Below are 24,909 nucleotides of genomic sequence, written 5' to 3'. Positions count from 1 at the left end.
ACTATGGATTTGACAGATGTAGGATTGTGACTGTAAATTTCAGTTGTGACTTTATAGTTTTATTTTTCCAACATTAAATCTTACCTTTATCGGACTTGCATTTAGTGAAACTGGGGGGATCCCCAGGCGTTCCCAGACTAGTCAAGAGACATAGTCTCTCCAACGTGTCCTGGGTCTTTCCGGGGGGATGTTATGACTTCAATCAAAGTGCGTGGGAGGACAATCAGATATCATTAATAAAATGCCATTTTAAACCTGCCTTACCTCACATGAAATCTGGGCAACAACCAGTATACAGTATATTACCTATACGACTGTATGAGTAATATATCTATTCCTCTCTGAAATGCAGCACTATAGTGACGTAATTCACAGCTGAATGCAATGCTTGTTGACATTTTACTCACTTGCACCTTTAGTTCATTTCTTCCTTGATGTTTGAATTCATTTATCTTTATATATTTAAGCTTTTCATTGCTGTGAGGATTTTGCCTTGAGTGAATATTAGTGTTTAATTCTTAAATACAGCTATTAATCCTTCCCTCCTACTCAACCACCTACGGAACTGAAATCTGTGATTCCACGATAATCAAGTCTATTCCAGTGAACATCTATGGAACTAAACTGGTAGAAACCATATTTATTTAAAATAAATTCCGCAAGCTTTTCTGCTGTTTACAGAGTGTACGTTTTCTTATTGATTGTACTGATGCCAGTGAACAATGGACATACATATTCTATTGTTTTACAACCAAAATGTCATTTGGTTTATTTAATATCAACCAGTTGTAATCAGTAGATGATCAACGGCAGGTATAACTGATGTCTAACATACAGTGCATGTGTATGCACTATATACAATGTGCCTTCACTCATAAGAATTAGTTCAATTTATAAACTGTGGGACCATATAAGAATATCATGGCAAGCCAATCAGTGAGACAACATGGATAATATTTCAGAAACCCAGAAAAACAAGCCTAATTTTCTTGACAGTTTCTTCACATAGTGAAATTATCAACACATACTGATTTTAGATTTTGGAAATGAATCCTTGAAAATGTGTTGGCACAATGTGAACTTAGGTCTAATCCAGCTCCGTCGATTGCATAAGAAATCTCCACTCAAGCAGATAACAGACGATGATATCACGACCAATGAAATACTGTGTGGGTTAGGCTCGAACCTCCCAGGTACTACAGAGACAATTCGGCAGATGTTAATCCTTGTGAGTGTCACAGCTATAGATGCTACAATGCGCTCACAGCAGAGGGATGTAAATCTGCTATCTAACACCAGATTCTCCCTGCACCAGTGTCTAATCCAGAACAAATGTGCACAACAATTGGGCTGTGGTGGGAAAGGGTTAGGGATTAGTCTGTTTAAATTATAATTTAACAGCTTAATGTTGTTATTGTGGATAATGAGCCCTGAAAAGCTGAATAAATGGTTTCTTAATTTTCAGGGGTAACAGGCATAAAAGTGAATATTGTTTTCATTAGCTTATAGAACACATGGGTGGGAGACATTATTTGCCCCAATAACAGAGGCTGTACATAAGGTAGAGGAAAAAAGAAAATACAAATATAAAATATACCCTTGAGCTGTAATTACACATTGCTGCACACAAAGAGCTTATTTAACACTATCGTAGAGCCATAAAAGAACTCTGACCATGATTACTCTCAGATGGGTGACATACAGTTTTTTTTTTGTTTTTTTTAAAATAAATTAATATTTGACACTGAATATGGTTCAAATATTTTCATCTGGAAAAAGATATCGAGCAATAAATTAATTCTGACTAAGGTAACACATGTCTCTCCAGTCCCTTCCACCAGACACTGGAGCTCTCCCAAGAGGGATGAGTGATGTACTGTAATCTCTGCAGCATGTGCTGGGTATGTCCCTGCATGAAATAACCCTCCAGGGACAGCAAGACAGAAGCCTGATCTTTCTCCGCTGACTTCTATTGAGGCTCAGAGAGGGTCCGTCTGACTGTTCTAAATAAGCGGGTGTCTGTTTTTTGTTTTTTTAAAGCTATTTACCCTCTTAGTTGCCCTCTGAAAGAATGCAGAAAAAAGAGGTCATTCTCGTTTTTTTGCGGTGTCTTTCCCCTAATCTTTTAAGATGCACATAATCGTTTTCTCAGAATCAATTTTACACCCTGACATGTTTCCTTCAGACAACAAAGCGTCGTGACACTCATTAGACATGCCTTTCCAAGGAGAGCGTGCTGCAGTTTGCAGATGTTGCAGCAAAATGCTTACTGGGTGAGAGAAGAGGCACAACCGGCACTATTTAATGCCCAGATTATACATATAAGATACATTGTGCCTGCTCTGCCTGGTTACCTCCTTATGCAGAGCTTTAAAAGAAACCAATTTAATATGATTCTGTATCAATGGAAGCCAGTGTTTTGGGCCTTTTTAAAACAATTATGTTATGCTCTTTAAGGATTATCACTCAGATAAGATCCTTTTTATGGTGAAATACAGGAAATTGTTTTATAAGCTTCCCACTGCATGGGTGGACATGACTGTGCACGGTTGATAGTAAAAAACCATGATGAAGAGGTTATGTAGTTTCAAAAGACTTAATTTTAACATAAATGTACCTTCGCCTGAGAGAAGGTCCAATAGATCCTCATTCCACCTAAAAAAAGAAAACCTCATTGATAAACCCTGTTTGGGTTTTGGCCCTTTACACGAACCTGGACTACTTCCAATGAGAATATGTCATCACCAGCTGAGATGGATGGGTAGAAATGTAGAATGAAGTGGAGAATGTACTTTTAGACTATGAGAAGACATTATCCACTTACCATGCCCTCTAAGAGTTTAAAATCATAAAGACTCATGCTTTTAGGGTTATTAGATGAATCATATGCAAGAAGGAAAGTTTACAAATGAGCCAATTCAGTTTAATCAAAATAAGCTTGCTGTTATCCTTCATGTTTAGTATTTTACTGAGAGATCTTTTTATGACACAGTCGATGCTGCTTTAAAAAAACTGATATTCAGTCTTTTGCCAATATCAAAAAAGTTGGAAAGAATGGTCAAAGTTTTATATTTAATGAGTCCTTCTTAACAGTGTGTAATTTAGATTCTTTTACACATTTTACTGTATGATTGTAAGTGTATGATTTACATTTTTAAAAGACTGGTGAAAAGAGAAATTAAATTTAAAACCCTTAAGGAAGAGAAACATAGATGATTCACAGTAATTACTCCTTTTGTTTTACTGAGTTTCCCTGAAGGTGGTTATAGTTGAACATCAATTATTATGGAATGAAGGTGATAAACTGGTTTTGCAACAGAGGAGATACACTGCCTGGGAATATTAGAGCATGGAGGATAATTAGAGTGGTTATAGTGGGACAGTGGGGATAAATGGACTAAGTTATTACATTAACATTTTATTCATTTAGCAGACATGTTTGTCCAAGGTGACTTGTAGTGAAATATGCAATAGAGCCACCATGCAATGTGAACCTACTGTATGTGAATAAAATACTACCTAACAGTCAAAAACTAGTACAAGTGCAACTACCAACTAACAGTACAGAGCTGTGGAAAAGTAAGTGAAAAGGAATGTACGTAAATAGGAGAGAAGGAGAGAGGAGGTGAGGGTTAGGGTTCGAAATATAAGACATATAAGTGCTGTTCGGAGAGTAGGTGCTCTCAGAAGAAATGTGTCTTCAAGAACTTTTTGAAGAAAGCCGTCTCTGCTCTGACAGAGCTCAGGAGGTCCGGTGGTATTGCGCATGAGTAAAACAATGCTCAGTGTGGGTGATGTTTTACCCACTTCGGTTGTTGGTTGTCAGCACTGATGCCAGTTGTGGCAGGCGCCAGGCGTCTTCATTATTCAATGCCTAGTAAAAGGCCGGCTCGCCAGTAAATGGAGGCCTATTGGCGAGCCACACCTCAACTACTTCCACACCTACACGCTTTTTGACCCTGATTCAGCTTATTACTTCTCCTGAGAATTCGTTTTCAGCCCTTATTGACTTTGGCACAGATGGGAGTTTTATGAACTGAAACTTGTCCTGCCATCTTCAATTAGATTTAATGACCATATCAGGGGCACGCCAGATCTGTGCTCTCAATGGCCATCTGCTCTGCCAGGTCATCTATCAGACGCCACCATTGTCCCTGCTCATATCTGGTAATCAAAATGAGAAAATCTCTTCTTAATTATTTATTCACATCAGTACTCTCTTACTTTGGGCTATCTGTGGTTGTGTAAACACAATTCTGGATTGGACTGCCATGAGGAAAATTTTGGGGTGGAGTCAAAAATGTCTGTCACTGTGTCAACCTCCTCTGTCTGCTCCACCAAGACACCTGATGCCTCTGAGTTTGCAGACCTGTTCAGGGTTCCTTATTTTTACCCAGAAAGGAAAGAGGTTTTTGATATGTCCGCAGCCATGTCTCTGCCACCACATCGCTCATATGAGTGTGCCATAGAGCTGTTTCCTGGGAGGCACCTCCCAAAGGTCATGAGTACTCTCTCTGCAGTCCTGAGAGGGAAGTGATGGATGAAAACATCCAGGGTGCGCTGTCTACAGGATCATCCGTCCTTCCCATTCTACTGTCGGTGCTGGATTTTTCTTTGTGGGAAATAAGAATCACCTTTTTTGGATCAGTGAAAGGGACAAATGGAAAATAACCTTTTAACACCTCTTGCGGCCACTACAAGTACCTTGTGACGTCCACCAGAGGAAGCAGTGATTGCTCCAGTATCAATTGTTTGGTATGGCAAGAAAGTAAGAATTTCACCAGGCCACAGTGTGGTTTGTTGGGTTTATTATTTCACCTGAGCAGATGGAGATGGATGCAGAAAAGGTCAATGCTGTTCTGAACTGGCTTGTCCCTGTTGACTTGAAACAATTCCAGTGATTTCTGGGATTTGCCAACCTCTACCACCCTATAATTAGGAAACACAGCCAGGTTGTAGCTGCTCTGCATGCCATCAGCTCTTCAAACCCCCAGGTCCCCTGAGCCTGAGGGAACCCATTTTTCTCTGCTGTCCAGATTCTCTTAATTGCCGATCCTACAGATGCCTGACACCAAGATCCAGTTTACTGTGGAAGTAGATGCCTCTGATGTGGGGGTCAGGGCCATTTTCTTCCAGAAGCTTGCCGGCAATAACAAGGTTCACCCATGCCACTTCTACTCCCGAAAACTGTCCTCTGCTGAGCAGAATTATGATGTGGATTCCCCACATCATGGAGGTCAAATAGGGCTTGACATAGCAACCAGTCATAGTCTGGACTGACCATAAAAACTTTGTATGCATCTGTGGAGCTAAGAGGACGAACTCCAGGCAGGCAAGGTGGGCATTGTTCTTTATCAGGTTTAACTTCACTCTGACCTATTATCTAGATCTTGCAGCATCAATCCATAATCCCTTTTCTGACAGTTTGAGGTGGGACACGACCCTTTTGTTCCAGCTTTCTGCCACTGCGAGAGTGGTACGCAGCCTTTGGTGAGTATTATCCAGTCATAGGTGTGGCTGGAAAGACCAAGCAGGCCTAGTAGATAGAGGACACATACATCATCCAGGGATGATTCAATCTGCTCAACCCTGAGATTATTCCTGGATAGTGTATGTCGGCTATGCTCAGGTTGTTTAAGTGGATGTTAGAATTACACAGCACAAGCAAGGGACACTCGTGCTCAAGGATAGATGATAGCAGTGTTTCAATCTCTATTGCACTATAGTCACTTGAATGGTATATGTCTAAGAAATTTGCACAAGTCAAGAAGAGGAGTGAATGTCCTTGATTTAGATTAACATAGCAGCCCTACCACCATGCCTCAAAGGTCATGAAGTGTAGGAGAATGTGCAATTGGCAGCTCAGTTGGCAGTGTTGTGAGGTTTAAGCCATGTCTCTATGAGATCAAAGATATCTAAACAGAGGTGGTTAGTGTATGTAGAATGTAGTCAGCTTGGTTAAATATCGACTGGCAGTTTATGACAGACAGAAAGTGGCTGACAGATTGTGATTGTTGTTTGAGTGAATAGAGATTTGCATGGTCTTGCTGTTTTTCTGTCCTTCTTAGTGACCAGAGGAGAAAAGGAACAGAGATGTGCTGCTGACGTGTACAGGAAGTTTATATTAGCAGATGGATTGAGCAATGCTCAAAATTTGAAACTGACGTCTTGGTGGAATTTGGTCCTTGTCCTGGTTTACGTGGAATGGAGAAAATCGAATAGCTGATGTCCTCCTCAAAAATTGGTAGTGATATGTGTCTATTCAGCAGGTTAGTATGGCCCTCTTTCCGGCTGGCCTATTGTTTCATGTAATAAACAAATGGAGTCGGGCAGAAGTCAGACGATCCATGATAACAATATTATTAATGGATAATTGTACAGTGCTTTGATTTTGCGAGTAATGGATGAGTTACTCATTATGCATGCTATCTTTTGTGGTCATGGTCCTTTTGAGAAATTTTATACCTAAATTAAAAATTAAAAATAAATCTAAATAAAATAATTTTATTTTATTTATTTAATTTCTTTGTTTATTTGCATGTTTGACATTCAAAACATTAAGAGTACCGGTAGTAAAATTGAATCTCTGTGAAATAGACATGGAAGCAAAAAAGGCTTGCAAAATATCCCCCATGTGAAGTAAAATTTATCTATAAATCAGATAGAAAGACAGACCTGTGTCTTCAACATTTGAGGAAAAAATTGTTCTGGAGTCATACACCAGCGTGGGGGTTTGTGGAGCAGGCACATGCATTGTATAGTTTAACTCCAATTAAGGTTAACATGACAGGGAGAGTCAATTTCTAATCAAATTATCTGGTGTATTAGTCGGATATAAAGGGCTGTGATATTAGACTAACAAATTTACTTGCACTTCAGCTGTCCAGTAATTCGTTTTTTGTTTTTTTCTGTTGATCACTTCTTTACATTTTCCTTGCATATCAAAATTGATGACATCTGAGGCAATATGACACTGTCCAATCATCTTTAATTGTATTACCATTTGAGTTTCAGTTACTTGTTGCAGCAAAACTAAAGTAATTTTGGCCAGACAGTAAGAGCGTTTGAAATGCTCAGAGTAATGATGACACTGGATCTCGGGTGATAGTTATTATGAGAAAGATGCAAGAGGTTGGAAAGATACTGAGGTTTTCCCTTGTACAGTCTTTTAGATAAGTAGAAACCAGTGATGTCCACCCCTTTAAAAATGTAAATTACCACCAATCACCACTAATGGGAACATTCAGTAAATCACAGTATATAACTTGAAAACTCTCACCAGTTACTTTAGACCTGAATAAACCTCTTGGATAAGATGTGAAACATCTGAAAAACAGAAGTCCATTTGAATTCCCTTAGCCCAAGAAGCTAGTAATGTGATTCCCATAAACAGATCATAACGGTGGGTTGAAAAAAGCACATCAGAGGTAAAATGGATGATTAAATGGTGGATAGAATCCAATACAGTAAGGGTAAAATTGGAAGCAATTTTAAAGATCATGTCACAATAATCAAATATATGGTCTATAGTTTGGCCCTCAAAATACTTCTTGATGGAAGTGAGGCTGAGTTGGAGGCTGAATGTGGCAGAGTAGAATTAAGGGCCATATGATTAGATGATGGTATCATCAGCATAAAGGTGTATCTAGCAGGTACCAATAGCCTTGGCCAAATCTTTTATGTACCAGTAGATAGAGAACAAGGATGGGCCCAAGATGAACACCTTTACAGATTTTAAGTGGATCTGACACCACATTTTCTAACTTCACTTGCTATATAACCAATTGATGCAACTCTTGGACAGGCCAAGAGAGCCAATGTAAGAGGATGTTGAGGTATACTGAATCGAAGCTAGATCAAACAAGGTAGCTTTACAGACATATTGTCCCTGGAGGTGACAATGTCATCGAGGATCTAGTGGAAACGTATCTGTGGCCAGTTCTGAACCCCAACTGCAGATCTGACAGTGTATGATTGGTAAAACTGAACAGAGATAGGTGTTTGTGAACTATATCTCTGGTTTTATCTATTTTAACTCTGGACAAGTCATTTTTGGAAAATGAGGCAAAGGAATGATGAGAATGAGGGCGATAAGTGCAGACTGAAGAAGAGACGTAAAAAGATGGGGCAAAAAAATGCCTGACAGTGACTAGGCTACGTCGATTACCTATTGACCTTACTTGATCTGTTCTTCTAATCATCTTATGGCCACATTATACAGACATACGCACACAAATGCACACTCGGTCTCAAGGGTCCCATCAATATTCTTTACAGAAAAACTTCTCAGGCAGTTTGCATCTGGTCTTAATTACACACAGGCAGTGAAGGTTGGATCAGTCAGACTGAAGACCTCCAATGAAAATAACTTCTGGCTGCCAACATTTTAATTAGAACCAACACAGATACACACTCTGCAGACAGATTTGCAAATTTGAGGCATTTTGGTTAGTGTATTCTTCAGGATTTGGCTTGATTATGCAATATTTACAGAAAATTGAGTGGTTGGTTAATTGAGCTATTAACAACATTTCTTGAGTTGGGATTATTGTTGTTTTTTTGTTTTTTTTTGTTTTTTTTTAATAATATAGAAAACTGACCTGGCCCTGCTTCAGTCCATATGAATACATTTGATAATACAGTTTAACCCTTGTTGAAAGTATACATTTGAAATTTAAAAGTATGAACATATATGATCCACAAAAAATCTTTTTCTTTCATGGTACAAACACCATCATTATGTGTACTGTGATAGCTTGCTAGAACGTTATTTTACTTGTCCTACAATGCAGTTTAAAAATATTCAATGTTATCGTTTTGACTTTGTGTTATTTGTGTTGTCGCCTTAGAATGCATCGCTTATCATCAGTTCACATTTAACACATTTGACCTCATGAGCAGAGATGGAAGAAACACAAATGGACTTGCTGGGATTGAGAAATTGAGAATTACATTGCAGTTACATTGTGTTTACACAGACACAGAAGTACCAGCTTGATCAGAAAGAAATGCTTTAAGTAAAGAGGATTTGAATTAACTTATTCAGAAAAACGACAACCCAGACAAGTAAATGTCAGACTTGGTCTGACAGGGTGTTCTCTTATATTTCCTCCTAGAATGACTTGGTAAATTTCCCCTACTGCCCTGCATGTCCATAGCCTTAAATGGAGGAAAGGGAAAAAAAAATATGTGCAGGGCATAAATGTCCTCTCATTCTGTTTAATAAACACAGGAAGTTGAGTAACTCTGAACAGCAGAAAAGAAGGTTGAAACGAGGGCACTCATTGAGGGTTGAAATTAAAGGTGGTTTAATGGAACAAATTGATATCATTAGGAACTTGATGCAATGCATATTTATTGTGCAATGTAACATCATTCAGTGTCCATGAAGACACATCATAGCAGCACTATGTGTGAAATACTTAACAAAACATTTTTAACGAAAAATATTAATTGTATATTATTTTGTGTGGTTGTATAAATGGTTGTTGCTTTTATTCACACTCAAGTCATGTGATTGCTTTTCACGTTTCTATTCATTTACAAGATATATAAATGGAATAAACTCACAAAAAATTTAATACACACATCTGACACATTTACAGTCACCAGGACATAATCCAATGGTAGGAATGAAGGAACTGCCTCTGTGTGTTCTTAGTCACAGTCATGCCAACCACGTATGTCCATTTTCACCTCCTCCTGTCCACACTTCCTGTGTGCTACATCTCATTAGTGTTGAAATGGTGTTTACAGACTCTGCAGTTTAGCGGGTCAGGTCAATGGGTTGATAGGAGGGCATAGTATAGTATAGTATAGTATAGTATAGTATAGTATAGTATAGTATAGTATAGTATAGTATTGTATTGTATTGTATTGTATTGTATAGTAATAAAAGGTTACATAACATAGTGGTTTGCTTTACGTCAAAGCCTCTTTGCCTTCGCAATCAAAAACATCATCAAAATGTAATCATGTTGCTTGGCCCATTATCAAAATTTATCAAAAAACATTATATTAAAACCCATTTATTTTTTTGAGTTATTGTGTTCACAGACAGTAAACATTAAAAAAACTTGTTTTTAGTCTTTCTATGCCAGGATTGTCACCTGCCATGCAGTAGTGTCATTTATTTCATGCTGTTCAGTGTCACACTGCATGCTGGGAGATGATTTGGCAGCGGGGCAGAGGAGTGTGTAGAAGTGTTTCTTAAAAGTATGGGAGAGGCAGGCGTACAGGATCGGGTTTGCGCAGCTCCATGAGTATGACAGCAAGACCACAAACTCGAAGGCTCTGGAAAAGGTCAGACCCAGATTACTTTGATACAGTGAGCAGAAGTTGAAGGTGTAAAATGGGATCCAGCAAAGTCCAAATACAACCACCACTGCCACAACCATCTTGGTTACCTGTTGCTCCATCTGTTGGCTCTTTTTCTGTTGCACTGGTGTCGGTGTTTTAATCCGCTGGGACCTAATGGTGAGAAGCATTGCTGTATAGGTAGCTGTCATGACTGTAAAGGGCAACGCAAACCCCATGATAAAGGTGTATGATAAGACACCAAGCCACCAGGTGTCTGAATCAATGTCTGGTATACACAGACCGTAGTCAGCTGAGAAATGAAGAGCCATGGGAAGGATGGTGAGGAGTGAGAACAGCCACAGGAAAGCAGAGATGATCTTGGCACAGCGTGGAGTTCTCCAACGGGTGAACCGAAGAGGGTCAGCCAGTGCCATGTAGCGGTCTATGCTCATCACTGTTAGGCAGAACACACTGGTGAACTGGTTGATGCCATCCAGCACCATGACCACTTTGCAAACCACATCTCCAAACATCCACTGATTCATGAAGTTCTGGCTGGCAATGAAGGGAAGACCAACCATGAACAGTCCATCAGCCAGTGCCAGATTGAAAATGTAAACTGTTGTGGAGGAAGACATTTTATCCAATTTCAACATGGTGATGACAACGAGGGAGTTCCCAGCCAGTCCAAGGACACAAACAAAAAAGTAAAGTATAACCATGGTGACCCCAAAGCCATCAATGTTTTCCTTAAGGTAAAAATGCTCATTCACATAAGTCTGATTGAAATCTGTATCTGATAACAGTGAGATGTCCATGTTTGCGTCAATAAAACAGAAAAAAACGTATTTAAAAATAGAACTAAAATACAATCCTTTTAGCATGAGTAGACTCCTGAAAGCTGAAAATCAGTCACTTTTGTTGAGTTCTGCTGCAAACTGCAAGTCAACACATCCAATGAAGCATCACTTACTTCAAGCTCTCAAAAAAAGTTTTTTCCCCTTCAAGGTAAAACCACCACGTTCCTTCCATATGTAAGCTGTAATACAAATACACTCCAGGGTGCACAGCAGTGGAAGGGGCCGGGATGGCTGATCAGACTGCTGCCTGAGCACTCCCTCTCCATGGGAGCCCTTTTATATCTTTGCACATACTGTGTAAGGAGTGGACCCCCCTCAACCCGCCCTTCCCTTGTTCATCAGTCTCCTGAGTTTGTGATAAACTTCAGCTTGGCTCAGCCCACCCCCCCCAAAAAACACACACTTTGTCTTCTGTTTCCAAGGTAAATCCTGGCCCCAACTGCTTCAATACTTCTGTCTTCATAACCTTTCTCCCCACTTTTTCTTCTTTCTGTTACCCTCCTTTTTCCTCATCCTCCTTTACTCTCTCACAATTCATTGAGGAGGTAGGTGTCATCAATACCCTTTTCGCACGCGCGCGCGCGCACACACACACACACACACACACATATAAAACCAAATCTTGTTGTTTGGGCCACCCACCTTACAAACCAGACAGAGTAAAGGGCTGCTTTATTTTTTTTAAAGGTTTTATTTTTGAACATGTGACACTGGATGCTATGTTTGCTTATCTGACTCCGCCAGTTGTACTCTGGCTTTGTTTTTCTTACTTGACATTTACCTGAAAGAAAATCCCAGAGGGCACAAAAGAATGGTATGCATTAAGATCCTTAACTTGCACTTAAATTCTGCTCTATTACAAGAGTTCATATGTCAACAATGTTTTTCCTAAATCAAAAATCTGAAATAAAACAATCATTTTAATAGGACATTTGTGCGAACAGTTTGTTTTAACCTAGAGATATGCTTTATAACTATTCAGTATATGAGTGTGGAAATGTAAATGGAAATTGTCGGTGCTTTGGTGGCCACTATTTTGTTTTCTGAAATAATTTGTACTGTAATATGGCAATGTATGTTAGTATTAGTCTATAAGTCAATATTATAATATGTCAGGAAAGTTTCCCACTCTTTTTATGAAATTTGTCACTGGATGTCCTGTTTGAGCTAAAAAAAAAAAAGGACATCTGACATCTGTGTGCATCTGTGTGAAGTTTTATAGTATAACTAATAGATTATTTAAGTGAGAACATTGACATAAACATTAGCTCCTCGGGTTGTATAAAGTGGTTCCCAATGTTTTACTCAATACATTTATATACAGTAAGCAAATATACATAAGCTCACCTGGAGCTCCCTAACATCGAAGAAAGCAGCAATGGGTTAAATTTATCAGTGGAGAGTTTAAAGGTTTCCTTTTTATCCACATTTAAAGAGGCTTTTTTAACAGTACGATATTGGTTTTATTGTAAAAAATAAAACAAACTTGAATAGTGTGGCAGTTGACTGCCCAAAGAGATGGAAAGAAGGAAGGGAGAGACATGGACTTGATGAGCTGTTGTGTAGGCTGTGGAACATTAGAGACCCTTGATAAATGATGACCTGTGTCCTTATGCCATTTTGACATGCATAACTTACATACTTCAGGAGCACCCCCCTGAATACCTCCAGATACCTCCACTTCCAGCCCTGCAAGCTCAGTTCTGCTTTGAGCTATCTAGAGGTGTTAAATAGGTTAAAAGACTTGATGCCTTATCTCATTTGTCAGAATTCCTCAGAGAATCCAGCACATACCTTCATTCTTACTTCAACTGGTTCCAGTTATTTAGAAAAATGCCTTTGTAGTCGAAGCTCACGATTAGGTTGTGGCTTAAATATCCCTTGAGAATTACGCTCTGTACAAGACCAGCTCTCTGCTGCAACACCGGTCCTCCATGTAAAAACATCACTGAAAGCAATGTTTCATGGTGCTAAATTTGGAGACGTTTGACAGGCTCATATTTTATAGGAGTATTTCACTGCAATGTTCAAACAGATGCTCTGACATCCATGGACACTTACTGCCGATCTGTTTACAGTTTCACAGGCCGAGTCACATGGAATGGAGCAGATGATGCCTTTTCACACTGTCGAATTCAGTTGACAGCTTCTTCGCGCATGTGGAGTGAAGCCTCAGATGTTTCTTTTTAGGTCTGACTGTATTTTACCGTAATTGCATTGTTTTTGTGATGTTGCTGAGAAAATTATTTTTATTTCACTCTATTTCAACCCTTGAAATCTTGTTCAACTGCACAAGAAAGTGTGTTTTGTAAGTACTTGCTTGTTTTTTCAGCAAGTGTAATTTGGGGCTTCAAATTCAATGTTTTACCAACATTTATTGCAACACATACCATGCTTTTCCCCTCTATTAATTATTATTTCGTATTAAAGTGACAATTTTAGAAAACTGACGATGGTGGTGTAGTATCTTCAAATTAGCATAAATCCTCTGATATACATAAACCATGAAATATTCCCCCAAATCACAGCAATATGTTGACATGCTGTCAAATAACATTTCTAGAGCCACAGTCAGTGAATAAAGTGCCTCCCGGGACTTTACTATTAAAATTTCATAGTATTTCTATTTTGAGGTGAGTCATCCACCCCTTAAAATATCAAGAATATGTATTTTTTTATTAATCAACATAGTGTGCACATACACATTTTAAATTGTATTGTACAAGGGAGCCTAAAAAGAAATCAAGACACAAACACATCAAATTTAATGATCAAAAAGAAATGTGTTACCTGCACAATAAATAGAGGAAGTCAAATAATTAAAACATTAACCATCCGCATGTAGGAATTCTATCCAGGACCTTTTAAAAAATCTTTTATCACACAAAAATATCTTACTGCCTAGTGTTAATGTGACAACTTAAACCCAAAAAGTGTCCGCAGGCTGTGTCCAAAACAAACAAACAAACAAACAAACAAACAAACAAACAAAAAAATCCAGCCTAATGGGAATCAGAAAAATAAAAATTGTATTATCTCGCTATTTGGTTTAGTGGGAATCGAGAGCAGCCTCATGTTATTGCAACACAAAAGATCATATCTTAAAGAGACTGAAAAACAACAGTGTTAAATTCCTCACAGTGTGCAAGAGTGACTTTTAAAAACATATATCCTCCAAATATGGATTTATATACCTCGGGTGATGTTATATTTGCAATATTTATCTGGAGCACCTAGTTTGCATTAAATATTTAAGAATATTTTTTGTTTATTATTAACAGGCAATTTATTGTCTGTTGTGTGCTATTATGATCAAAGGTCAATATTTGAAGACTTACTGAATTATTTGTGAAATAAGCAATCCGGGAAACCTTCCAGTGTCACTGCTTGAGAATTCACCAAAATACACACATATACAGTATGTATAAATGCAGACACATTTTAATATTTTAAGCAACATTATCTTCCATTTTTAACTCTGACTATAAAAGTTCAACATAAACAATAGTATTTACATGAAAAGATGGCTGCATATTAATTGTTGATTAGGATTTTTGATATCAAAAAGAACTCTTCAACAGTCTTAACTTATAATAAGTATGCAGTAAAATTAGCTGGCAATTCTTATGTGCTTTGGGGTGGTAGATGCTCTTGTGTGTCTTTAGGGTGTCATCTTGGCTGTCAAGTTTGAAAATCAAAATCTCCATTTTGATTTTATTATGAATCCTTTTAGACTGCCAAAATACTATACGTGTGGGAACAGTGTTGCATTTGAGTGTTGCGCATTTAGAAATACGTTTAAGTCATAGTTTGAATAACGTGCGGTTCTTTATAATCATTAAAATATTACCGTTCCGGTTTTTTAATCCTCATTTAATAGTAGTCTGATAGTCTGTGACCACGCGTGAGGAAATGAAATTTGAATAACGTTTAGTATTTTACTGAGATGACCAACGTATCGCTGATTATTGATTAATGTCCCATGCGTCTCTGCGACTACTGTTACCGCCGGCGCACAGATTGACCAATTGCTTGCGAGCAGAGGCGGGGCTACTGCTGTCATTAACACGTGTACAGGGAAGTAGGAAGTAAATACTGAAGACCGTGGGGCCACTGGAAAGAAGTGAGTAAACATGAGCAATTATCTTATTGACCATGCATAAAAACGAAAATAAGCAACCTCCCGGAATTAACCAATGATTTTTTTCATACCGTTACAGTTAAAGTTTGTGTGACGAATACATTGACGGGTTTATAATACAACGCAAGGAATATTTTTAGAGATAGCTGATTTGATGTTTTCAAGACATATCTCTTCGTATAACCGGTTGCAATCGATACATGGGAGTTATTGTAAGGACAAAACCGTCAGACTGTGTATCAATGTAATATTTGCAAATACACATCTAGGATTATATACTGTATACTGTGTATGTATGTATGTGTATATGTGTGTGTGTGTGTGTGCGTGTGTGTATCCATATTAATTTTAAGCAACATATTTCTGATTATTTTTTACAAATGGTTTAGATTGTATTTACTTATTACTGAGATGTTGAATGGGACAGCCCAATGATACTAGGACAGAGGAACCAGTCCAGGATGCATAACTCTTAAGCAAACCGTTTCAAACTTGATAGCCAAGATGACACCCTAAAGACACACAAGAGCATCTACCACCCCCAAAGCACATAAGAATTGCCAGCTGTTACATTTCTAGAGAGAATCTTCTTTTGGGCATTTCTTTCTGAGATCAATTTGTGTGTCTGCTTGGTTAGGTCTGGCACCATGCTGGAAGGGTACAGCCCTATAATCCAGGCCCTAATAGGGACTCTGTTCACCTGGGGTCTAACTGCTGCTGGAGCAGCCCTGGTTTTTGTCTTCTCCAGTCACCAGGTAAAGAAAAGTTTACTATATCAACATGTAAAACCATCAAGAAATGTTTCTCCCTGTGTGTTGCAATATATTTGTATTGGGCAGTGTGATAAACAAAGTGTAAAGACTGGATATCTGGAAGTCAAAACTTAGAACCATGCTCCGCTGTCTGTTCTATAATAGCACCTCCAAACTTAATAATTAACACAGTTGTCTGTGTTATGTTGCTGTAAGATAAGGTAGCATAATATATAGATTTTATATATTGTAGTCCAAACTGGGAAATTCAAATTAGTCAAAAAAATGTCAACCTTCTGTAGGGTCCTCCCAAAAATGTGGCCCAGTGCTACAAAAGTACACCAAAATCTTTACTCATTACAAAAATACTTGTAATTTCTCCCCTAGATATTAGTTAAAATCTCTTTAAAATATTTTTTCTTCAAAAGTCTGATTAATTTAAAATTAAAGTCATACTTTTGAAACTGAAGAAAAAATATTTTAGTTTGTATGCACTTATACCCAATTCTCAAGTATTGAATACATTGGTATTTTTCTTGGTAAATGTACTTATTGTGATGAAATTTTCACAATAAATGTCAACAATAACCAATGCAAATTTATATGTAGTAAGGTGACGTCGCATAAGAAAACTTTTGCAAACATGAAGAAAGGTATGTGTTAAAAGGTGCTAAATGCATCCACATCTTTTGAAAGGGTCTATAAATCTTTAGAAGAATGCAATTTTGCCCCTTGTCATTGCAAATTATGATCAATGACAGCTGTGTTAGGCACAAAAGACACAAATCAGGACCCCCAAATGCAGACACACATAAATGGTTGTGGTTGGAATTAAGACTTTACTGAAAATTGGTTCAGGACAAAACCAAGTGGTGCTGGAGGCGGACAAACACGGTCGAAATGGAGCAGGCTGGGTGGCATGAACAGGCGTCCGAAAAGCGATTTGTGGGAGAGACTGACACTCAGTTCACAACTGGAATCATGAAACAAACTTGCATTCAGAGTTTCAGGAGCCAGGCTGTACCACGAGGGTTAAACAACAAAATGGCGATGATTGGAAAGTGGACCAGGCTTTTAAAGCAGAAAGCAGGTGTGGGTGACTAGTTGGATGAGTCCAGGTGTGTAGACAAGAGAGAAACTGGAAGCAGCCCTGCCCAGCCTGGAAGTAAACTGACAAGGGAAACACAGACAATAAACAGAAGGGGAGGAGGAGAGGGTAAACACTCGGGATAACTCCTAACAAGCTGGTTCAGTCCCAACTGATGGCCTTTAAAAAGTTGTCTCATTACTAAAATGTTACACCAAAAATATGTTGTGGCCCAACTAGGTGTTCTTGTAAAATCTATGACAGTGGAAAGAAAATAACTTGTCCAAGAACCAGGGACCACTTGTGGAGAACTTAAGAATTAGCAAGTACAATTTTTTTTCAAAGAAGACAGTAAGTAATGTTGCACCACAGTGATGTTGTAATGTAAATACACCTACTTTATATAATTGAAGTAAGGATTATGACAATAATCCCAAACACACAGCCATGAAGACTCTCATTTGATTTCAGAGAAAGAAGATAAATATCATGGAATATTACAGCAAATTAACTACTTGGAGTGAAATGTGAAAATCTGTGGAAAGAACTAAAGATCGCAGTTCATAGATTCATATGTGTATCAAGTGATGTATTTGTTAACCTAATCGAATAAAGTCACCCGAATGATGTAGAATGTGAGTTGCAGAAGTTCTAGGCTTTTGCACGGGCTTTGGCCCTGTATGCTGAAGTAAAGCTTTTAGATGGATTCCTGTAGATGCCTTGGTTCTCCACAAAGCTCTTTACTTACCCATAGCTTACTCATGTGGCCAAGATTTACAATCTCACTCTGGTGTGTTTTTGCTGTGCTGCTTAACTTTTGGCACACAGCTTTGATCGGTGTTTGTGAGGGTTTTTTGAGAATTTGCAGGCATTTTGGACTGTTTCTAACTTAACTCCAAACTTCTCTGTGCCTTAAACATAAAAAAGCAGTTTGAAAATGCTATTTGACTCTATAGATATTTATGAGCCTATCCTTCAAACTTATCTTGCCATTCAGCTGATGACAATATAAATGATACATGTTAGAAACATTACAGGGAAGTTTGTAAATTAGTGTGCTAAGACATGCTGTGTTTTGGCTGCTGCAATGCTCTAACTCATTTTATTTTCAACTTTTCAGAAGTGTATTCTGGATGGAAGTTTAGGATTTGCAGCTGGGGTGAGTTTTATATATTTTGCCCTACCTCTTGATACCATTTTAATTCATAAAAAATTAGATATACTGTTTTCAAAAATGTACTACAGTTTTACATCAGTTTCTACTACTTTCTTTATTTTAGAACAATATGGCTGACCCACTCAACTCTTATACTGACAGCTGAATGAAATTAATGTACAGTACTTGCATGATCTATGCCTATTCTCTCCTCTACGTGCCCCTCCCACCCTATTCCTCCTCCCTCTCTGCCCAGCTGGCCACCAGCAGGTGGGTACCCCCCATATGAGCCTGGTCCTGCTCAAAGTTTCTTCTTGTTAAAGGGGAGATTTTCCTTGCCACTGTTGCCTGTTGAGGCCCTGGGATTCTGTAACAATTTCACTGAATACAACAGACAATGCTATTTTGATGCTGTGTCTTTTTTAATTGCCCCAAGGAGACAAATACTTTTTTTTTTAAATTGAACACTTGTTGAACACTTTTTTTTTACATCAAGATAGTGGATGGTGTGATGGTTGATTTATTTTTATTTTAGTTTTTATTTTTTTTGATGCCCATAGTTGTTTCCCTTTTGGTCTGTGTGTAAATAGACTCCAGCTTCACTCAGAATATTTCCTTTCTTGACCACTATATCCCTTCTGGGGTCATGCTGCATTTGGGCGAAGGCGGGGTACACCCCCAAATAAGTTGCCAGCTCATTGCAGGGCTCTGTGCGAACATTTGGGGGTCAGTACCTTGCTCAAGGGGACATAGGCCATGCTCTGAAGGTGTCCGGGCCTCCCCCTACTGCAAAACACCTCCAAGGTTTTGTCCACACCGAACTTGAACCCAGAACCTTCCCCTTTCTTAGCCCAGTCCCCAACAGTCTGTGCTGCCTCTGCCCCAGTTTTGGAATACATATTTTCTAATAACTATCAGTGATGGATGTGTTTCTTTTGGAGTTGAGTAGCAAAGGAGCAATAAAGAGATCTATTTATGCTAAGTATGGCCTTGTTTTAAATAAAAATGCATTCTACTTACTTGTACAGCATTACACAAGTATGTTTTCCCTCCACACAAATGATTTATGATTTTTTTACAACTTTTCCTCTCAATTTTTAAATATAATTTGCATTACATTTTTCAGTTCTTGCTTTTTTCCAAAGGTAAACAGTGATTGCAGTCTGCATCCACCATACCTACCACTTGCATATACAGTCGAAGGCTGGATACAAAGTGACGATTACCTTCACCAAGGAGGTTCTGTGAAAGCCAGCATTATTCTTTTTTTCTAGAATAGATTTTATTTGAACATTTTTAGGAAATGTTAATGGTTGAGGATCCTGATAAAGCTTCATAGTATTGTTTGTAACCTTGCATTACTGCTGTCTAAATTTATGTGTATACCAGAATATATGGTGACACGACCCCCTTGGTGGTGTGCACTCACCGAGTGCTTTTTTTTTTACCCCAGTGAGATTCTTTATTTAGTTGATTAGCTGTGGCAACCCCTGAGGGGACCAGCAGAAAGTAGAAGTAGAAGAATTGGATTTCCATTTAGAGTCATGAAACCAGATTGATATCTCAATGAAGGTAAAGACTTTGTCAATGCTTTCTTTGTGAAAGGGACTATCCTTTTCTCTCTGATATCCTTTGAACTGTAACAGACCAGACAATTCTTACACTCTTGATTACTCATTCAGAGTCACAGAACAAGCACATTTACAATTTTTCCTATGTAGTTGTTCATGTATCTGAAGCTGTGAGGATACATTTTTGATTACTAATTGCATCTTCAGTTCCAGCATATGAGAGAGACAGAGACTGTCTTCTTTAGAATTTATTTTAGTACCGGTAAGTTAATTTCTGTGGCTATGGAATTCTTTTAACCTAAGAGTATAATGCGCTAATCTCACACAACATCTCTATTCTAGGAAGCTAAAAGTAAATGATGATCTGGATGATCATCTGAAATATGGTGGCTGCACATCTACCCTTGCTGAAATGTTAATATATCACGCTGTAATTTAATGTAACATAATGCAACTTGGAAAAAGTCCCTTTAAAAAAGGAAGTGAAGTTAAGGCAGAAGCTTCTTCTATACGGATACTGTTTGTCTCTGCAGCAATAACCATGATTATGTCGTGCAGAATCTCATCCATGTGTATCTGGACAAATCAGCAGCATGTGCATATTTGTCATTTAGATGCTATTTAGCACAGATTGACACATGTACCCAAAAACATGTCTTCACACCAGTGATTTCAGCGCTAAACATGATAATTTCTTTGGTGTTTTTCTCTGCACATTCCTTTCCTCCTGCAATTTACCATGTCACATTTTAAAGATGTATCTGGTTATTTATTACTCATTGTGTAAGAAGCTGTTTGTATGTTTCTGATGGGAGCAGTAACAGTTTTCATATCTTATAAAACTTAGACTTATTTTACAAAAGCCTGTTGACAAAGTCCCTGATGGGAGCAGTAACAGTTTTCATATCTTATAAAACTTAGACTTATTTTACAAAAGCCTGTTGACAATGTCCTTTGAAATTTGGGAAATCGGGTAGTGTCTTTATTAAGAGTTTTTGTAAGGGAATAATAATTGCCCGTGTAAGTATGCAGTGAAGTGAGAATGTTTTCAGACTTTCTTATTAAAAATTTAAATATTGCATTGCAATCCACTTGTATTCACAGAGTTGCCTGTCATCTGAGTTGTGTTTGCTGTATTTTTCAGTTTACTCTTGTCAGAAGGTGATCCCTCTTAAGTGTTCTTGCTCAGGTTTTCTTTATTTGCAACATTCAGCTTTCCCCTCAATTCTTCTTTCCCTCAACCCACATCCTTTCACCCCAGCTTTATTGTAGGGATGGTGTTGGGCAGGTTATGATCAGTTCCTGGTTTCTTCCAAACATGATGCTTGGAATTAAGGCCAGAAAGTCCAATCTTGGTCTCATCAGGCCAGAGAGTCTTGTTGCTCTAAGGGGCTTTTAGATGCTTTATTTTTTACAATGCCCAGGTGGGATGAAAGCCATTTTAAAGAGTAGAAGCTTTTTTATAGACAGTCTGTAATGAATCTCCGATTGATGGAGTGTTGCAGTGAGGGTTGACCTTGTGAAGGTCAGCCCACTGGCTCCCCGAAGCACTGCCAGAGTGTTTGTAGGGTTCTTGATCACATCCCTTACCAAGACCCTTTCTCCCCAGCTTGCTCAGTTTGGTCAGATGGCCACTTCTGAGAAGAATCTTGATTGTATCCATCTTATTTTATTTTGGAATGATGGGGGCCACTGCTCTTCTGAACCTTCACTGCAGCAAAAAGATATAGAAACCTCTCAAGATGATCAGTAGACATGGAAGAGCCGAAGAGTTGACACTGTGTTAAATCTAGTGCCAGTCTCAAAAGTAATTATACATCTGCAATTCTGAATGTTTTCTCTTGTTCTTTTGTAATTGAATTATGACACCCCATTGCTTGATGGGCCATTTATCAATATTGATTTGCAGGTGTTTTCTGTGTCTGATGAATTTGAGAGGAATCATAACAGAACATAGCTGCATGGAGTTTGGTTACATTATGCACGTTAACTTTTCAGATTTTTAAATATTTTCCAATTTGAAAATGGGTCCGAGTATGATTTCTAGACTTCTCTTTCCTATAATTATCGTACATAAAAAGTACCAGATTTTAATGTGCAGTCTTATCAACTGTGTACATGTGGTTCTGCGTTGGTCCATTTGAGCTGAACAAAGTGATAGAGCAGGTTGTTGTAGCAACATTACTGCTGAAAGAACAATAATGGGAACTCTTTTCTTAAATAGGGGTGACAAAAGATTGCTTTAAAGAAGGCTGAGCACTTTTGCTGTATTCCCAGGATTAGTATGCTTGTGAATTAGCAATCCTGGAACTCATGTTGATATACCATTGATTTTTGTTCAAGTATGCTGGTGAATTATTTTCTCAAAAGTCACATGTCTGGTGTGGAGGTGGTAGAATTACAATTACACCAACAATTCCTCATGACTACCATGTTTGTCAACATTTTGAAGATTGGATTTTGTTGTATTTGTAATGCACACACTGATTTAAAATCTACACAGCATTTAGAAAATAGTTTTTCTTTACTGACTCACTGCCAGTAAAATTCTGGGCATTTTTAGCATCAAAAGTCAGTTTTTCATTCAAATCTTCCAATAAACGGTGTCATTCTCTGGCTCATGTTTCAAGCCGCATGGATGCCACTGTGATTTGAACATTATTGTAATAATTCTTTTGCTGTCACAAAGCAGTGGAGTGCACAAATACTTGTAATGTATTCTGAAAGAGAGAGACTTCACAATACAGACCACTTTAATTAGACCACGTGGGATATTGCTTGAGGTGTCAGATTTCACAGAATTCCGACTGAAAAAAGAAATCTCAAATTTCTCTATTGTCTTTTGAAAATAAAGAAGCCAGTGTATTTTATTTCTCGAGAACATGGTACATTATTTACAGAGACATTCACACACCACATACATACATATAGCTGTAAATGTGATTGAAGTAAGAATGTAAAGGGTCGAAATACAATATTTGTAATACTGCCAACAACTTATTTAAGCTTTTCTGTGTCGGCCTCTGACTAAGCTAAGTTACTAGCCTGCACACCCTCAAAATTGCCATTTTTCCAGCTATAGTTGCTGAAAGGCTTAGGAAGTAATTACTTTGGTGAATTGCTAATAACGATTCAGAGGGAAAAGAATGAGAGGTCATCAGAGTTCATTGATCCGAGGACATCCCCTAGAGATTTTACTGACAGCTTGTCTTCTTGATAGCTGCATGTGAAATATTATACTGTTTGGTGTTTGGGTCAAAACCCTTTTTTCCCTCTAGTGAATCTGTGAACTGGGAACAGATGCGATTTTCATGACTGAGTATGTGTGCCTATGGTAGTGAACTTCTGACTCTCCTTGTGCGGAAACATTGCCATTAGAGGTAGACATGCCTGAAAAATCGACTTCTTTCTTGTTTTGTAAATTTCATTTCTTAACAATTATGTCCCTACCGCCATGATTGTGTTGTTCAGTTTCGGCTTTAATGAGATTTCTTCCACAGCATGTACCAAGAATTTGTACTGCTTATGCATATTATCCCAACTAATGCTCATGACTATCTGCAAACACACAGAAAATTAAAAATACAGAGGGAACATCTCCCCTGAACGTGATGTGCACTTCTATCGAGCCTCTTGCACATTGTCAGGAACTGAAGCTGTTACCTTGCCCACACCATGAAATTTTTCATGAACAAGTTGGAACAAGTTCTGCAATCAGTTGCGATCAGTTATTTACAAAGTCGCAGAAAACAACGTGAGACATTAACAGCTGCATCATTTTTCAGCACAGTTCGGTCTGGCAGGCAGTGACAAACGGCAGAAGTCTTTTGCTTGGACAGGCAGAGTGAGGAAAGCACCCCTCATCTCATAACACATTGCAAGAAAGAAAGAAAGAGATCCCTCTAAAAATCACACCCTGAACATGATGCTCTCATTGTAGTTTCATAGGCTTTATAGGGTGCCGATCACTCACAATATCAGATCAATATTGCACCAAATGTATTGGGAAAACCTTAATCAAGTCTAATCTAACATTGTGCATCTCATTAATGGTTTACATTAGGACAGTTCTGAATACTGCTGTCAGGATTAATTTTAGCTTTTGTAATTATTATCTCTATTCTTAATCTGTAGATGCATGTCTACATTTTATTATGATTGCTGTTTTCAGTTAGTTTTCAATTGGTTTGTGAGAAATGTTATTATTACTATACACATCAGCTGTACATTAGGGCAAAATAGTTGGTATGCCACCTGAGAAACAAACGATGTCTTGGTGTTTGCGAATTAAATCTTTTGGCAGAACAGCAAATCTTTTGAGGGTTGTCTCATGCCACTTTTAAACAGTGTAGAATGCAAAATCATCACTAACAACAGTATTTTAAATTGCTAAATTGACATTAATTGTTTTTAACAGGTGAAAACAAATGTTGAGTCACATGACGGTGGTCATTTTAACTATGGTACAGCTGTCTTTATAAAGTGACTCTCAATTGACCTAAATGTTTGTTCCTACATACCTCAGGCATCCATCTGTTTCGGACTTTCTATGTAGTTTGAAAAATAACGCCATACTACCATGAGTTTTGTTGTTTTTCTCTCACAATCGAAAAACATGTACATTAGGTTAATGGAGGAATCTAAATTGCTTTTAGATGTGAATAGTGTGCACCCTGTGGTGGACTGGAGACTCATCCATGTTTGTTTCTCAGTTTGTTTCCACTGGGATGGGCAACAGAAAAAAAAAGACAAGCTGAAATCAGAGACAGTTTAGGAGGTAATGGTCTGAAAAAGAAACAGGAACCAGTAGAGGGCAAATACGTATGGACAGCTTTAACCTTGAATATCACAGGAACAACAAAATGGATGGCATGGCAAAAAGAATGATAAATTGAGAATAGATGAATGGAAGCATCTTGATATTAGTGGTAGACACGATATTGAGTTGATTGGCAAGGAACAGATAAAAATGACCTCAATCACATCTTATGCGTGACCCTCTAAAGCAATAAAGTGAGGGTCGTTGCATTCCATCTTATTTGG

The 24,909-nt window shown here is 38.1% G+C and overlaps 2 protein-coding genes and 1 long non-coding RNA gene across 7 annotated transcripts in view; 2 read left to right on the top strand and 1 right to left on the bottom strand.

Moving 5' to 3' along the window:
* Nucleotides 1-5,273: 5,273 nt before the first annotated feature.
* Nucleotides 5,274-6,125, top strand: LOC115246554 (uncharacterized). Its single transcript, XR_003885686.1, has 3 exons — nt 5,274-5,337; nt 5,425-5,490; nt 6,069-6,125. It is a non-coding gene; the product is annotated as an uncharacterized lncRNA (long non-coding RNA).
* Nucleotides 6,126-9,287: 3,162 nt separating this feature from the next.
* Nucleotides 9,288-11,440, bottom strand: LOC101076931 (somatostatin receptor type 2). 3 transcript variants are annotated; one of them, XM_029851652.1, is made up of 4 exons: nt 11,273-11,436; nt 10,601-10,753; nt 10,407-10,470; nt 9,288-10,293 (listed from the first exon to the last, which is right to left on the bottom strand). In XM_029851652.1, coding segments are annotated over exons 1-4 (420 nt in total). In that variant the 5' UTR covers nt 11,274-11,436; the 3' UTR covers nt 9,288-10,091. The 3 variants fall into 3 exon arrangements, with proteins under 3 accessions (XP_029707512.1, XP_029707499.1, XP_029707507.1); XM_029851647.1 differs by having other exon boundaries at nt 10,155-10,293; nt 10,407-10,753; nt 11,273-11,440; XM_029851639.1 differs by having other exon boundaries at nt 9,288-10,753; nt 11,273-11,440.
* Nucleotides 11,441-15,173: 3,733 nt separating this feature from the next.
* Nucleotides 15,174-24,909, top strand: part of LOC101072377 (zinc transporter ZIP11) — an 83,172-nt gene continuing 73,436 nt past the window's right edge. For 2 of the 3 annotated variants that reach the window (XM_011605302.2, XM_003961373.3), the window contains exons 1-3: nt 15,174-15,282; nt 15,938-16,055; nt 18,260-18,298. In XM_011605302.2, coding sequence (XP_011603604.1) covers nt 15,948-16,055; nt 18,260-18,298 — 147 coding nt within the window. In that variant the 5' untranslated portion in view covers nt 15,174-15,282; nt 15,938-15,947. Of the gene's footprint in view, nt 15,283-15,358; nt 15,513-15,937; nt 16,056-18,259; nt 18,299-24,909 lie in introns of those variants that run through there. The other variant, XM_029845612.1, reaches the window with a different exon arrangement.

This window comes from Takifugu rubripes, chromosome 1 (assembly GCF_901000725.2).
Source record: "Takifugu rubripes chromosome 1, fTakRub1.2, whole genome shotgun sequence".
Classification (NCBI taxonomy): Eukaryota; Metazoa; Chordata; class Actinopteri; order Tetraodontiformes; family Tetraodontidae; genus Takifugu; species Takifugu rubripes.
This window is presented reverse-complemented; position numbering and strand designations above follow the sequence as displayed.